General features: G+C 40.0%; 1 protein-coding gene across 1 annotated transcript in view; it reads left to right on the top strand.

Annotated features, from left to right (window-relative positions):
* Window positions 1-1,310: 1,310 nt before the first annotated feature.
* Window positions 1,311-15,485, top strand: part of ATP10B (ATPase phospholipid transporting 10B (putative)) — a gene marked incomplete at both ends in the record, with an annotated part of 54,144 nt that continues 39,969 nt past the window's right edge. Inside the window, 3 exons of the mRNA XM_082324030.1 lie at window positions 1,311-1,585; window positions 2,654-2,848; window positions 14,974-15,178. Coding sequence (XP_082180156.1) covers window positions 1,311-1,585; window positions 2,654-2,848; window positions 14,974-15,178 — 675 coding nt within the window. The remainder of the gene's footprint in view (window positions 1,586-2,653; window positions 2,849-14,973; window positions 15,179-15,485) is intronic.

Here is a 15,485-nt window from a genome sequence, read left to right as displayed (position 1 = left end):
TGTTAGTGAAATTCAGTACAGTATATTTTTCCCCTTCCAAGACTCAAACATGTACATATTTTTAAATATGATGTAAGTTTGTTTTTTTTTTTTCCAAAGGCAGTCACATATTGCATACAGTAAAAGGCAGGCTTTTTGGAAGGGGAAGCTGAAAAGCAGAGAGAAACACAGGACTCGCTGGTAATAAAGGTATAAATAATTTCAAAGGTTTAATGTATTTGAAATGTGTTTATTTAGACTTGTTCAAACATGTACAGATATTCTCAGTCTGCTTCAAAACCAGCTGCTATTAAATAAAGTTTAAACCAATTGTTCAGTGAATTAATCTAAATAACCATTGTCCAAGTTTAAATAAATTTTTTTCGCTGTATTTCCCACAGTCTAAGTGAGGTGGGTTCAGTTCACGTTTTGTTCAGTGGAACCCTGAAGTTGTACAAGGCCAGTGCCTTTTTTTTTTTTTTTGTTTGCTTTTTCACATTTAGTGCCTCATCGTTGTAAGGCAGCTTCCAGTCCTCGAACTCCTGCTGCTGATTGAGATTTTGCTGCATTTAGATTGAGCATAATAGCATATACACCTGCGCTGCTGGAGCCTGAGCATCCTGCACGCTGGATCGCCGTTGCAGGTGTGTGAACAAGTCAGAAGACAAGTGTTCAGTGATAATAGGATTAGTACTGGGAGATTTAATTCCTTTATCTCTCTAACCAATAAAACATCCATTGTTTTAGTGCTGGCTGGCATTTTCCATTCAAATCAGATTTCTATGGAGACTCTGGAAAACTGTTACGTGAGTGTAAATGAGATTAAGCTGATGCTGCAGTTCATTATTATCTGAGCTATTAAGATTGGACACCTAAACCAGTCCCTTTGTAAGTAAGTGTGAATAGAAAAAGTATTGTAAGAAAGTCAGACATTTGAAGAAAAATGCCCGAATAGATTTGGTGGCAGTTTATGGCTGAGGAAAATGATAAAGAACTTGTGACAGAAAAGCCATTGTTCGCCTCTGTTAAATTGGCTTTATCTATGTTAGTTTGCTGTTAGAACACACAGAAAATAGATTTGGGGGTTTTTTTTCCCCCCAGAGACAGAAATAGATTTTCCCATACTGAAGATTTTGTTGTATCTTCTATTCTGTGCATTCTCTGCAGAAAGTGCTGAGCTCGAAGACTGAACGTGCAATGCACTGAACAGGAGTATTGTTTGCTGCCTTAAACCTCTGCTAGCAAGACATGAAGTGAATTTTCTACCAGAATGGAATTGGTTTTCAGTCCTTGTCTTGCATTTGTCTTCCAGCCTGACATCCTTGCTGTGAATGGCTTTGTCTGTGGACTCTGCTTTGTACCGTTGGCAGCGACTAGGAGCTCAAAGTCCCTCCCAGAGTCTCTCAGAATCAACACCACTGCTGTTTTCTGTCAGAGACAAACCAAAACTCAACTTAAACAAATGGAGGATTGTGTTTCCTGACAATGGGAGACAGTGGAAAGACTGGAAACAAGCTTCTACGTTTTATTCTGGAAACAGGATACAGACCACAAAATACACGTGGTTCACTTTTTTGCCCCAAAATCTTTTTGAGCAGTTTCACAGGTAAAAAAATTCATTCAATGATATGTGAGATTTAAGAACTGTTTCTGAAACAGGGTGATGGAGAAGCGCTGCTTTTGTAGTTGCCACATTACTAAAATTCAGGTGATGATTATTTGTAAGCAAATGTCACTCAATTCACACTGAAATGGAGGTTTAAAGCAGGTAAATGTGAGGTGTGCTTAACCGATGCTGTGGCCAGCTTTCTTATTTGAATGCTGGAACGGTTTTCTATGTAAAAATGTCTAGTTTTTATTTAAAAATCCCTCTGTTTCTGTGTTGAATAAACCTCTAGTTTTTAAGAACATGAAAAGACATTCACTGGATGTGTTGAGACGCCTGTGAAATTCTGTAAATTGCAGAGGCTCATAGGTTAATTTTGGTATGTTTTTAATGGCATGCAAGTGACTTTGTCTACTGACTTATAAACAGTATACATGTATATGCAAGTGCTAGGTCACGTTTCTTTCCAAGTACGCGTTTGAAATTATGTGTCCCCCCCAGCATAACGAATCATGTCAATAAGATGCCCAAGGAAGTACCGTTATGATAAAGATAAGTGAACGTTGTATATCCATCTCTAGCTTTCAAATTTTCATTCTGTATGTTAGATTTACACATTCATAATTTGACCTTCCACCTGTGGAATCTTTCATGGATTCCTGATGGGGACATTTTCATAATTCTGAGCATATGGGTTTTTTACACCCATTCTGTTACATTGGTTTGGTTTTTTAAGTTTTTTTTGGCTTTTGTTTGATTTTGTGCTTATTTTCAAGACTGAGGCAGTGGGGGGCCATTAAAGAAGTTTTATCTCCTAGAGATAAAAAGTATTTGTAATACGTAGAAGAAATGAGGTAGCTATAATATTATGAAATGTATCTCACAGGCTCTTCTAAAGAAAAAATTGGCATCTTGGTTAAGCAACTGATTAATTCCTTCTGGGAAAGGAAGAGGAGGGTAGAGGCATGAAATGATTAATGTTCCTTTGACACAAAATGGGGGATGTTCATTAAGAAAAGGACACAGTCTAATTTCTGACTACTTTTAATTTAATTTATACCTTTTCAGGCTGGGTAATCTTTATTTCTTTTTTCTGGCTGTTCTGAACTGGTTCCCACAAATGGAAGTCTTCCACAGGGAGATCACTATGCTGCCTCTGATTGTGGTGCTGCTTGCCAGTATGATTAAGGATGCTATTGAAGACTATAGAAAATACCGATTTGATACGACGATAAACTTCTCTAAAACCAGGGTATATGATAAGTAAGTAAACTAAACCAATTATTTTTCCTTGTTTTTGATATGGTGGATACTGCTTATCTGATTTTGCAGTAATTCTGTCACTGACCCTTTGGAGTACAGTAAGTTTGGAAAACCTGTTATAAACGAGTTTTGTTCTGCCTTTAAAAATGTCTCATTTATCTCACTTAAGTCATCCTGATATCATTGAAGTCTTGTTTCCTATCACAACAATGTGTGCTGACATACAAGTTTTCATTCCAAGTTTCCAAACTAGCTTGCCAACCTACACAACATCCTCTCCAGGTAGCAGAAGGATCTGGAGGAAAAATGAAATGTATCCAAGTCCGGAAAGGATTACTGGGGCTGTTTAAAAAATTGGAGCAATATCTTTCAGATGTGCCACACTAAAACCGTTAATACAAAAATTAATAATCAGCTACATTCAAGGTGAAGCATAACCAGGAACTGAAAAAAATTTATAGGACTTCCAGTAAACACAGGTGATCAGTACAGCACAGTTTCGCTTTGGAGATGGTACAACATCTGCAGTAAGCTGCAATGTTTGCTCAGTACTGACTCAGAAGGAAGAAGTATTTTCATGTGCGATTCTTATTGCAACATTTTGATTTAATCAGAGTTTTTTGTCCAAGTACTAACTTGACTTGAGACTACTTAGCTTGTCTCTACGTAATGCAATAGATGGGAGTTTTTTGACGCTGTCCCACACAACATCCTTGTTTCTAAATTGGAGGCATGGGTTTGATGGATGGACCACTCGGTAGATAAGGAATTGGCTGGACGGTTGCACTCAAAGAGTTGCAGTCAATGGCTCTATGTCCAAGTGGAGATCAGTGACAAGCGGCGTTGCTCAGGGGTTGGTATTGGGATTGGCACTGTTTAACATCTTTGTCGGCGACACGGACAGTAGGATTAAGTGCACCCTCAGCAAGTTTGCTGAAGACACCAAGCCGTGTGGTATGGTCAACACGCTGGAGGGTAGAAATGCCATCCAGAGGGACCTTGTCAGGCTGGAGAGGTGGGCCCATGTGAACCTCGTGAAGTTCAACCAGGCCAGGTGCAAGGTCCTACACATGAGTCGGGGCAATCCCAAGCACAATTACAGGCTGGGCAGAGAATGGATTGAGAGCAGCCCTGAGGAGAAGGACCTGGGGGTGTTGGTTGATGAGAAGCTCAACATGACCCAGCAATGTGTGCTTGCAGCCCCGAAAGCCAACCGTACCCTGGGCCGCATCAAAAGAAGCGTGGCCAGCAGGGCGAGGGAGGGGATTCTCCCCCTCTACTCCGCTCTCATGAGACCCCACCTGGGGCGCTGCGTTCAGCTCTGGGGCCCCCAACGTGAGAAGGACACAGACCTGTTGGAGCGAGTCCAGAGGAGGGCCACGAAGGTGATCAGAGGGCTGGAGCACCCCTCCTATGAGGACAGGCTGAGAGAGCTGGGGTTCTTCAGCCTGGAGAAGAGACGGCTCTGGGGAGACCTTATAGCAGCCTTCCAGTACCTGAAGGGGGCCCACAGGAAAGCTGGAGAGGGACTTTTTACAAGGGAGCATAGTGATAGGACAAGGGGTGATGGCTACAAACTGAAAGAGGGTAGATTTAGATTAGATATAAGGAAGAAATTCTTCACCATGAGGGTGGTGAGGCACTGGCACAGGTTGCCCAGAGGAGCTGTGGATGCTCCTCCCTGGAAGTGCTCAGGCCCAGGCTGGATGGGGCTCTGAGCAACCCGGTCTGGTGGAAGGCGTTGCTGCCCATGGTTGATCTTTAAGGTTCCTTCCAACCCAAACCGTTCTATGATTCTATGAGTTTTCATTTAAAGGAAGTTTAAATGTTTGGGTCTCCTCCTTTTTCCACCTCTCTTTAAGCCCAGGCCATAGAGAAAAAAATCTGTAGTTCGTACACGTGTCAGTAGCTCTCTTGGAATTAGCCCTCGTCTGTGCTACATACTTAGGTGTCAGAGGCACAAAGACCAGTGGGGCGAGAAGAAATGAGAGGCTGGAAGGGGTTACTGCGTGAGAGAGGGATGCTTTGGGTGTCCAGAAGCAGGAGGTCTATCTGAGGAGAAGGATCAGGCTGAGGGGGAGTCTAGGTAAACTGCCCTTCAGTTGCCTCTGTCTGTATAATTCTCACAGATACCGAATCATAAGTTCGCTTGGCGTGGGGAGGATGGGGGTGGGTTGTTTGTTCAATAATCCATGTTATGGGCATGAAAACAGATAGTAGATAGAGGAAGTAAAAGAGAGAAATACTGTCTGTGCTGAGCCTCGTAGCAATCTTCTGTTGACTTGCGGGACGCAGAGCTCTGCCCCTTACCTTTGAACTTCCTGGCAACTCCCAGGCTTATCGAGTGATTCAGACACCTACGGGGTGAACCGTGAAAACCGTCTGTGTGCTCTTAGCCTTGTCGCTGCTCTGTGTTCAACCAGAGACGCTTCATGTGAGCGGATGGTCGATGCCAGGGAAATGCTCTGAACGGGGCCTGCAGGCGTGTCCTGACAGGAATAACGAAACATTCGGGATGCTTTTGTCGTAGGTGAGGCGCAGCCTCCCCGGCAGGCTGTAGCAGCCGGTGCAGATGAGTCAGGATGACACCTCTCCCTAGGCAGGTGGAGGTTGGGGTCAAAGGAGAGGCAGCCCTGGGCTTCGGACATCTTGACTCTTCTCTCCAGCAATTGGGAGTTTATTTGGATTCTTGAACTCTTCTAATTTTGTTGGTTTTCAACTTGAGGCTACTTTTTGAGAGGAAAACAAGATGTCAAGGAAAAGTGTTCCAGGCTGCTTCTCTAGAACGATATGGAAACAACATTTCTTCAAGGAAACCTGCTGCCGCTGTGGTGCTCCAGACGCTGAAATCCAAAATGAAGAGCTGGAGAAGAGAGGAAAAGTAAAGAAAAGAAAGAAGAAAAATGAAAATAAACGAGTGATCATCTCCAATTTGCTCTTTGGAAGTAAGAAGTGGAAGGAAAATCCAAACAGATACTATGACTCCAATGAAATTAAGACCACAAAATACACCATCCTGACTTTCCTCCCTAAAAACATCTATGAGCAGTTTCACCGCTTTGCTAATATTTATTTTGTGGTTGTTGTGCTGCTGAATTTTGTGCCAGTGGTGAATGCTTTCCAACCAGAAGTTTCTGTGATCCCAATTTGTGTTATAATGGCCATTACAGCCATTAAAGATGCTTGGGAGGACTTTCGGCGGTATAAATTAGACAAAGAAATCAACCACATGGGATGCTACATTTACAGCAGGTGAGTTTGGTACAGCTTTTGTTACAAAAAAAAAAAAAAAAGTTGGCTTGAGATCTTTTATTAATGGCGAGGCTTTTTGTTTAAAAAAAAACTAATAAATAACTGCTGGAAAAATCACACTGATTAGGTAAAACAGGGAAAAGTCATAGTGACCACGTAACACCAGGTATTTGCTCTGATACAGGGAAGGAAATTTCTTTTTTTGTTTAAACCCCTATTTTCAGACTGGGAAGGTAAGTTTGAGTTTCATGGTGTTGAGGTGGTTATTGGCCTCTTAAATGTGAAGTGCAGTGAAAACAGGTGCTTAAATAGCTACTGAGCACCTGGATTTCTAAGGAATTTTCAAGAGGGCTTCATTTTGTCAATATAAGGTAACACATAACAAGATCTGTCCTGGGACCTATTTGCATTCTTCAATGCCGAGAAACCTCTTAAAAATGTAGTCCTTTGAACTATATTTAATTTTATACTCTATGCTGTACACTGGCTTTCACTTGTATTTCTTTACTAGCTTGTATGTAAAATAAAACCGTAAAAATGCAGTTTAAAAATGGGAGATAGTAATATATGCCTCTGTTCAGTCATCTCTAACTGAATTAACTACATGTGTCTGTGCTCACTTCTTCAAAATGTTTCATGACCTCTTGCTTTTAGGACTTTCAGAAGTTTGAAAATTATGTTTTATTGTACCAAACCTGTTCTCTCAGCAAGGTAGAAAATGACTTCTCCCTGTTAAAATATCACATCTGGGAGTCAGAAGAGCAAAACTTTCCATCTCCACAAATGTTGCTTGTCATCCCTCAAATTAATCAACAGTGCTTTCTATAATGTACACTTTCACAAGCAAGATCTTGCAGAACTCTGGCTTTTATCACACAGTGCTGTCATTTCTATTTGTTTCTCTTGCATGTGTTTGTCAGATTTTTATTTTTATATCCTGCTGGTTAAACATGAAAACAATGGATTTGCTTGTTTGGGAGGTAAACTTATCCCTACGTATAGATAATGACTTGTCACAAACAAAATCACACTGCTCTCCTCGCCAACTTGTCCAAAAAAGCAGACATTTTTACAAGTTTCTAGACGTAGTTCATTTAAGATTTCTTCTCTTATCCACCATGAAGACTGTCAATAATTGTAGCTCTTTGGGTAAGGTGGCAAAATGGCCTCTTCTGCCTACCTTTAAGATTGCAATCTAGTTGGGTTTTTTAATCTTTTTAATGTTGCATTAATTCATGAGGATTTTTTGGATTATTTGTTAACACTTGTTAAAACCAGTATGAAAGGGAACAGGTGGCGCAGTAGGTACTAATGAATGCATCCACATAGGAATCTTATTTATCTCCTCTTTACATAAAGCAACCATGTTAATTTATATCTGAAAGCCTTTTACCATGGGAACATGAGAAGTGGGGAATACAGTAAAACTTCTTTTGTATAAGAGAAAGATGTCCATCATGGAATTGCCACATACATACAGATCCAGATTCAAGTTATAGCCATGAGTACTTTCTTATGCAGAAACTTGACATGAGCCTGTCTTAAAATTGGTTAAAAAAGACTTCGATCTATGAATAAATCTTGTCTGGAATCTTGTCTTTCACCAATGTTTTATGGCCCAAAACAGTGATGTAAGGGAAAGGAAAATGAGGAGGGCTTCAGACTATAGCATTCATTCTGTCTGCAAAAATCGTGGGTAATTACAATTGCCATCAGATCAGTAGCTACAGCTTATTATATCATGAATAATTTTAATCAGGCTTCTTTAGCGCTTTGAGAAGCTGATATTTCTTGTTCTTCTTGCCAGCTGCAAAGTCATGGAAGAGCATGATGTCTTCTAATTTTCTTCCTTATGAATCATCTGCTGTAGGTAATTTTTTAACATAGGTGAAAGTCTTTTTCAAGACACTGCAGATTCTGTTAATCTTGTGGCAGCAAAGAATTATTTTTAATGGAGCAAGTAATCTTCCATCCTAAGATGAAAAATGGTTTAGATTTTAAGAGTTAATCTTGGAGAGTATGTTGTCTCTATTTCAGATTTCAATAACAAGAACTCTGCTTCCTGTTCCAAGAGAAATACGAAGGCAGAACAATCTTTTCCAAATGCTGAATGTTCTTCAAAACTTTCTTGAAGACTGGTGGAAATGCAGTAACTTGCCTTCTTTCAGTACAGAGCAAGGGAAATCGAATTCAAATAGGCTGCCCTGCAAACACATTTCTTCCAATTTTCTTTTCACAGAGATCAGCTGGAATGGGTAATCTAGTCTGCTAGTCAAATGAAGGAAAAGACACTTCAAGTAGTGTATTTAAAGATTGTTTAATTAAGAAAATGTGAGACAATTAAAGTGCATTAGAAGTGCCAACAAAACAAAAAATGTGCCTTTTTAAACAAAAAATTCAATTGTATATGGTACAGACCAATGTTCAGTTGCCTCCTTTCTCCTAGTATTTTTTAAAATATACTTTGTCTGCTTTTAGATTTTCCAAGAAATGGGGCTTCCATTACTACAAAACGTGATTGTCAAAGCATTTTCTATGATATTATGCTTTATTATCCCTCTTTAATTATATTCAAATTCCTCAAGTCACCTGGTTTCATGCAACCCTAATTAGTTACTCTTCATCCATAACATTTAATTATAATCTTCAAATATGTGTGATTTTTATCATGTTAATTTTGCTACGCCCAGACACCTTTTAGTCAAGATCTGTATATGGATCACTCCTTTCATCTTCCTTGTCAGTCAGTCCCTCCAAACCTACTTTGGTTACTTTTCTCTGAACTCTCTCCAGTTTGTTATTCAGGGGCCGGCACTGAATGTCCTATACAGACCTGTAAGTGAATGTCAACCCAGCAGTTGCTAAAAGCTATTATTTAATTTTTTTGAAGTTCTATAATGTTCAAGGAACTACTTGATACGTAATTAATGTATGGCCTGGATCTGATATACCCCTAAGATTAAGCTATAACGGTCTGTAAATACTCCATAGCATCCAGACAGGTTTTTATATCAATTTTACACTTCTGGAAGATTTAAGCTAAATTTTTCTCTGCGTCTCACTAGACACTCAGATACAAATGCAAGGACTCTGCACAGTTCAAGATGGCACAGCAACACACTTGACTGAATGCACATACATCAGGTAGCAGCAGCCATAAAAACATTAACATTATTTGAGCTATTCACATTGCTTAATTTTAAGCACCTACACTCAGATATCTGAGACAGTGACCCAGAGAAGCCTAGTTTATATGCCTTGAATCATCCTGTGGAGTTGTCGGATAACTGGGTAAGTCAGCAGGCATCCTAAAGGAGAGAGCTTGATTACTCTTGCAATAGAAAGTTCCTCTGTGATGGCTTTCGGGCCCTGTGGTTTTCAGGTAGTTCCTACAAGCATCAATCTCCTCTTCCTCTGTAGGTCCACCCCTGTCTGTGATACAAAAAAGTCAAGCTGACCTTAGCTGTGACTCTTTATCTGCTAAGTGTAAGGTTTTAGGACATTTAAAGATTTCTTCGTCAGCGCTCACTCCAGGTTAGTCCTAGAGCAGTGATACGCAAATAAGGAAAAAACAAAGAACTCATCTCTTTGTTGCACAGTCAGAACTGCCAAAAGCTGAAAAGCTGGAAATGGCTTAAGGTAGACTCAGTGGTTTGAAAGAGAATTAAAGTATTTCAGTTGACTGAATTTTTGTAATTCACTGTTGTAATTTAAGAGGCAAATGTTAAGATTCGTTGTTTAGGAAATCTCTATGGCAGCAATGGAGATCTGCTTGCCTACAGGCTACCATATCTATAGTATACTTTAATACCTTATATTTTCTTAAAATTGGGGTAGCCAGGTAGCGAAGATGAAGGCTGCCTTTCTGTTTCAGCCGCCTTCATATGCTGTCATCAGCTGGACCTTCCAAAGGGAGGAGAGATTGCACCTCCCCTGGATGCTCCCCAAGTCTGGGAGAGCAGCTGGGGTTGGCCAGGGATGCAGTGACCAACAGAGGTCTGTGGCATCTGGAAGACAGCAGAGAAGGGTAGGGAGCATGCTGGAAAATAGGAATTGACCTACTGCCAAATCTCAGAGGTGAAAGAAAAAAGTCAGCTTTTCTACGGACCCAGGAAACATCATACGCAGCTCATTCGACCCAGGGTGAACCTGAAAGTTTGTAGAGTAGAAAGCAGAATGCGAGGAAAATAACCATCCTGCCAAGGGCACAGTAAGCAAAAAGAGATTTGTTGCCGATGGTTTCATTTAAAGTCTTGTTCAGCAGCACTGAATTTTTACTTGTTAAAGAGCCATTTCCTTCTGCTTTATTAGTTTTGTTTTCCAACAAATTCTAACTGTTACTTGCCAAGGCCTTTAAAGGTGCTTCACAGAATAGGTGCAATGGTTTAGCAGACAGCAGCAGAAGCTAATGACTAAAGACGAAGGGCAAATAAAGGAGAAGCTATGGTTTTGGCTCAGAGACCTGCAGAATCATGACCTCATGGCATTAGGTTCCACCCTGTCTGAATTTTTAAAGCACCATTAAAACCTGGAGAGAAGCAGGTTTCTACCATGTGACCTCAAGAGCTACATGGTCATGGATGGAGATGGCTGTAGCAAAAAGCTGATCTAGCCTGTGGCTTCCAGAAACTTGATAAGTTAATGGGAGTCCTTAGAATCTAATGCTAATGATTAGCAGTCACTAAGTGATCTTGGAGTTACCTGTTCATTCCAGCTGGTGCCAGGCAGAGTCACAGCAACAGCATTTTGTTCAAGGCAGTATTAAAAAAAAAAAAAAAAAAAAGATATTTTCCTAAATACAATAATCCATAACTTAAAAAGTGAACCTAGTAAAGTTTAAGCAGATGTGTTCTCAAAATACTTCTTACTTACATTTTATTCTATTTGTTCACTTGGTACAGGTCATTATAAAATCAAGACAGAGATTAAAAAAGGCAAGTTTAGAGAAATCCAAAAGAGTATATATGGACGTATAATACATTTATAAAGTTCTGTTACTTGCTTAAAGTACACATAACCTTGAGATGATTACAGAAGTTGAATAAGGGCGTCTTTTATCATTGAGAGAATAACTTCCTTGTTAGGATGCTATAGAGGGTTTTATCACATAAAAAGATAGGATCTGTTGCTAGCATTAAGGAATTGGGAATGCCAAAATGGTACAATTGAAGATGTATTTTATTAGACTTTAGAATAATCTTTTCCATACAAATCTGGTGTAATCTTTGATAGCATAAAAATCTGTGGGATTTCTGTTTGCAAAAATAGACTGTAAAGGGTAAGTAGTTGTGTGATTCTACCTGTTGTCTGTGTAGAACTCAGAATCTCAGAACGTGAGCATTTTTTATAAAGTAGGTGATGCTTGAGGGGGGCCATTTTCAAATATAACCTTCTAGCGAATTTACCTACGGTAAAGTGCAAACATTGGTTTTGCCTATTCGTGACGCTGATATTTTCTTTCGAAGTGTTATAACCTGGTGGCAATTTAGGGGATGAAGGGTAGAGCAAACAATGTCTTTCCTTCAAACTGCAAAGGATCCTGAGATGGAGCTTGCAGTAATTCAAGGAAATAAGACTGGCTGAACTAATCAGTTGATAAGATACTTCTGGGTGATAAACATTTCTGAAGATCTTTCTCTAAGACAATCTAGGACTCGTAGACGTGCTGCGGAGTGCACATGAAAAATGACTTTTATTTAATCTCCTCTAGGGAGCAGAATAATAATTTTTATTTGCTCCCATCCACCATCCATTTTGACCCAGTTTTTGTTTGAAATTTATCGAATCCAAGAATGTGAAATGAAATTGTTGACACAAAGTCAATAATTTATTCACGTTCCCCCGCAATCTCCAGCCACAGCAGGATTTTTTAATGATCCTTTCTTCCCAGAAATGACTTCATAAAGACTATTCAGTTGAGGCCTTCTGGTCAGATATGATGAGCCCAATAACGAATTCGGGCAGACTTCACTTTGACTGTTCAAGGCCAACTGCCTGGTTTTTGTCTGCACTGTCCTCTGAGGGGCATTACCATGCTACTGGTGATCCCAGGACAGCAAGGGAACGCTTTTTCAGTGTGCTGCTGATAACTTGGCTGGTAAAGGAGAGAAGGTACTGAGAAACGTTTATCTTAGGTCACGTCTTTGACGTGTCACAGCCCTGGTGCCACATGCTGTAAGAATCAGATTTCCGGCTTTCCACCCGTTGAAAATGGCCACATCTTGTTTATTTTATTGGATAAATGCGTTTGCCCTTTTTATGTGTTCCTCATCACACCATCTTAGATTTATGAAGCTCCTCTGTTTATTCAGCAACTGGAGCTGTGCTATGAACTTTAATCACTGAACAGAAAATGGGCAGTGTTCCCAGTTACAGGAACTGCTAAAAGGAAACTGCTTCCTTTGAAAAATCGTACTGGGCAACTGGGCCAGTGCTGCTGTGGGGTGCACCAGGTTCCTTGTGAAGTACTTTTCTTCCTTTCATCTATTGGTAATTCTCTACAAAGTTGTAGAAAACCTTTGTACTGTAGGAAATTGTTAATCTTACAGCTCCAGCTGAATAGTTCTTTCAGGAAAAGAAAATGTGTTTCTTCTTTACCCAATTCAATGCGTGTTGGGAGAGAGGGACAGTTTGTTCACCTGAACACGGGTTTGGGATTCTAGCAATTCCTGAACTCCAGTCCCTGTGCTAAGTAAGACTTTTCCTCTGATCTGAAAGAGGTCATTTGGCTTTTCTGACTCACCGTCTCCTCTGTAATTAGTGAATGGGCAGAACCTGAAGCTTTATGTGTAATGTATGTTTCATAGGGAATTATTGAAAAAATATGGCAAATCTGTGATTTCTGTGGATTATTTTTGCTAACCTGTTTTTTTTAGGCTGATGTGGAAGATGGTCAGCTGGGCAAGGCCCTTCGATAGCATTTTGTGAGCAGAAAAATTCAGAAGTGTGTTCTATGTATGTCAAAATTGTGCAAGAGTTGACACACAGAGAGGTAGGATTGCCTTGCAGAAGTCATAGCAAACGTGATATGCAAACTATACACGGCATCCAGCTGTCTAGGATAGCAAGGCAAGCCATCTGCTTGCTCTAAGCTGCTTCTGTACTCTCATTTTTATGTTTCAAACAAAGAAATAAAGAAGTTCTACCTGAAAAGTGTTTGACATGGGAAGGATTCATAGTTACTTAGTTGATTTGCTATATTAACATTAGTATTTGCTTTGTAGAGCAATAACTACTCAACATGCACCTGCTTAAATACTTTTCAAGTAGAAATTGATCTAGAATTAAGAATTACATCAAATTAACTTAGAACAAACCTCTGTTCTTCAGTGGGGTCTTCTACGTCTGTTGTTGAGCAAAAGAAAAAAGGACATGCAGATAAGTAGAGTCAGGCAGAAGAAGAATGAAAAATTCAGGAACAAAAAATTAATGTAAGAAGGAAAAAAGATTGCTACAATACCATTATGTAGTAAGTGCCTCACATCTGGCATTAAAGGAATTTAAATAGTTAGGGTGTGGGGGATTGGGGGACTCTTTTTTAATAAGAAGTGGATACCACTGGGAAACGCACAGAATTTAACTATGTGCATAACCTTTGCAAGAAGCTGTTATTTCATCTTGTTTTACAGATAAGGATATCAGCCAAGTGCAAGGGTTTGCCTGACGGCGTCGTGGCTGGCTCTCCTTTACAGAAGGCCAGGGAAGTAGGTTAGCAAGAAGTAGCCTTTGGCCTGACTCTGAAGCGATGCTTGGACGCGTGCTTTGAAGTATAGCAAAACACTCTGTCTGCTATATCACTGCTCCCCTTCTCCTGATACAGACATTTAATTGAAAGGCAGTATTCTTCAGGCAATAGATGAGGATGATTAAAAACGTAAGCAAAAACGAGATTCTGAGTTATTACAAAAAAGCCTTTTACTGTCTGTCTGGTAAAGTATCATGAGCATTTTCCCCCTTACAGAGCAAGGCATAAGATGATTCAATTATTCATACTGAAAAAATAATTTCTTCTCAAAGAGCGAGAGGAGCTGGGCCATTGTTGCCTGTGCAGCTTTCCCGTTAACTAATTTTAAAGTTTATTGTGCAGTTTTCAGTTTGCTTAGATGATTAAGAGCAGTTGAAAGAACAATTATTGAAAAGGTAATGGCAAAAAAAGTTTTCTATTTCCTGAACTACTGAGCACCAGTTTGTTGGTGAAATAGTAATTTCTTGTCCTTGAACCCCTAGTCTCTTTTTCCTGTCTTTTTTTTTTTTCCTCCCCCCTTCATTTAGAAGCTCTTTGGTTTTTATCTTAACTTTTCCATTAAACTTGGGCTCTAGATGCGTATTTTTGCTTAATATTAAGGGGTCGTTTGTCTGCTCTTCCACCTCTTGAAGTTGTTTCTGTGGGCTAAACTCAGGATTTGTAATTACCTTTTGAGAGTTACAAACGAGAGAGACCTGAAACGAGTGTAGCTGAGATAGCAGTTTGTTTCTTTCAGAATCTATATGTTGTTGTTGGAAAGTATCTGAGAAATAGTCACATAGCCAAAAACAATGAAATTTTTTTGGTGAAATGTCTAAATTTCTTGAATAAGATACTTTAAAACACCTCTGTTAGAACAACTTTCTGTCTTTGCTGTGGAGATTACAGGGCTAATGCTAGAATGAAAAAGAACGTTTGTTGTAGTCTCTTTTTATTCCATGTAAAGGTTTTATTTGAACATGATATATGGTAAAGTGATACTATGAAAGTGTCTGAATCATTAATTTCTAGGTGTTGTGCTGTGTCTCTTAAAAAAATATAGCAATGTGCCACCATCCCCTGTTCACTAACCAGGAGGCCTGCCTTCCTAATGTCACTAGTCACCCATGATGTGTTTTTAATGTAACAGGGAAGAACGTGCTTATGTTGAGAAATGCTGGAAGGATGTCCGAGTGGGGGATTTTGTGCAGCTGCAGTGTAACGAGACCATCCCAGCCGATATCCTACTGCTGTACTCCTCTGATCAGAACGGGATCTGTCACTTGGAAACAGCCAACCTCGACGGGGAGACCAACCTTAAACAACGACAAGTCGTAATGGGGTTCTCCAGCCAGGTAAGGCAGCTGAAAATGCAGCCCATGCAGTGCAGGGTTAGTCTGCGCCCATTTATACGCCAGCTCCAGCCGCAAAGTGCACCAGTTCTGACGGGCTGGTTGTGCTGATATAGCTATGACACCCTGTACAGAAAGCAGCAGTTTGTCCCAAAAGATTTTTGTTATTCTGGCACAGGGATGGCTGCATAAGGAGGAAGATTATCTCAGACAGTACTTGTTTGCAGCAAACTGCATCAGCACATGCTTAAGCAACAGCACACAGTAGCACCGTTCGGGACTGCAGCAAGTCTTTCCTATGCATAAGCCA

This window comes from Platalea leucorodia (genome assembly GCF_965183815.1).
Source record: "Platalea leucorodia genome assembly, chromosome: 11".
NCBI lineage: Eukaryota > Metazoa > Chordata > Aves > Pelecaniformes > Threskiornithidae > Platalea > Platalea leucorodia.
This window is presented reverse-complemented; position numbering and strand designations above follow the sequence as displayed.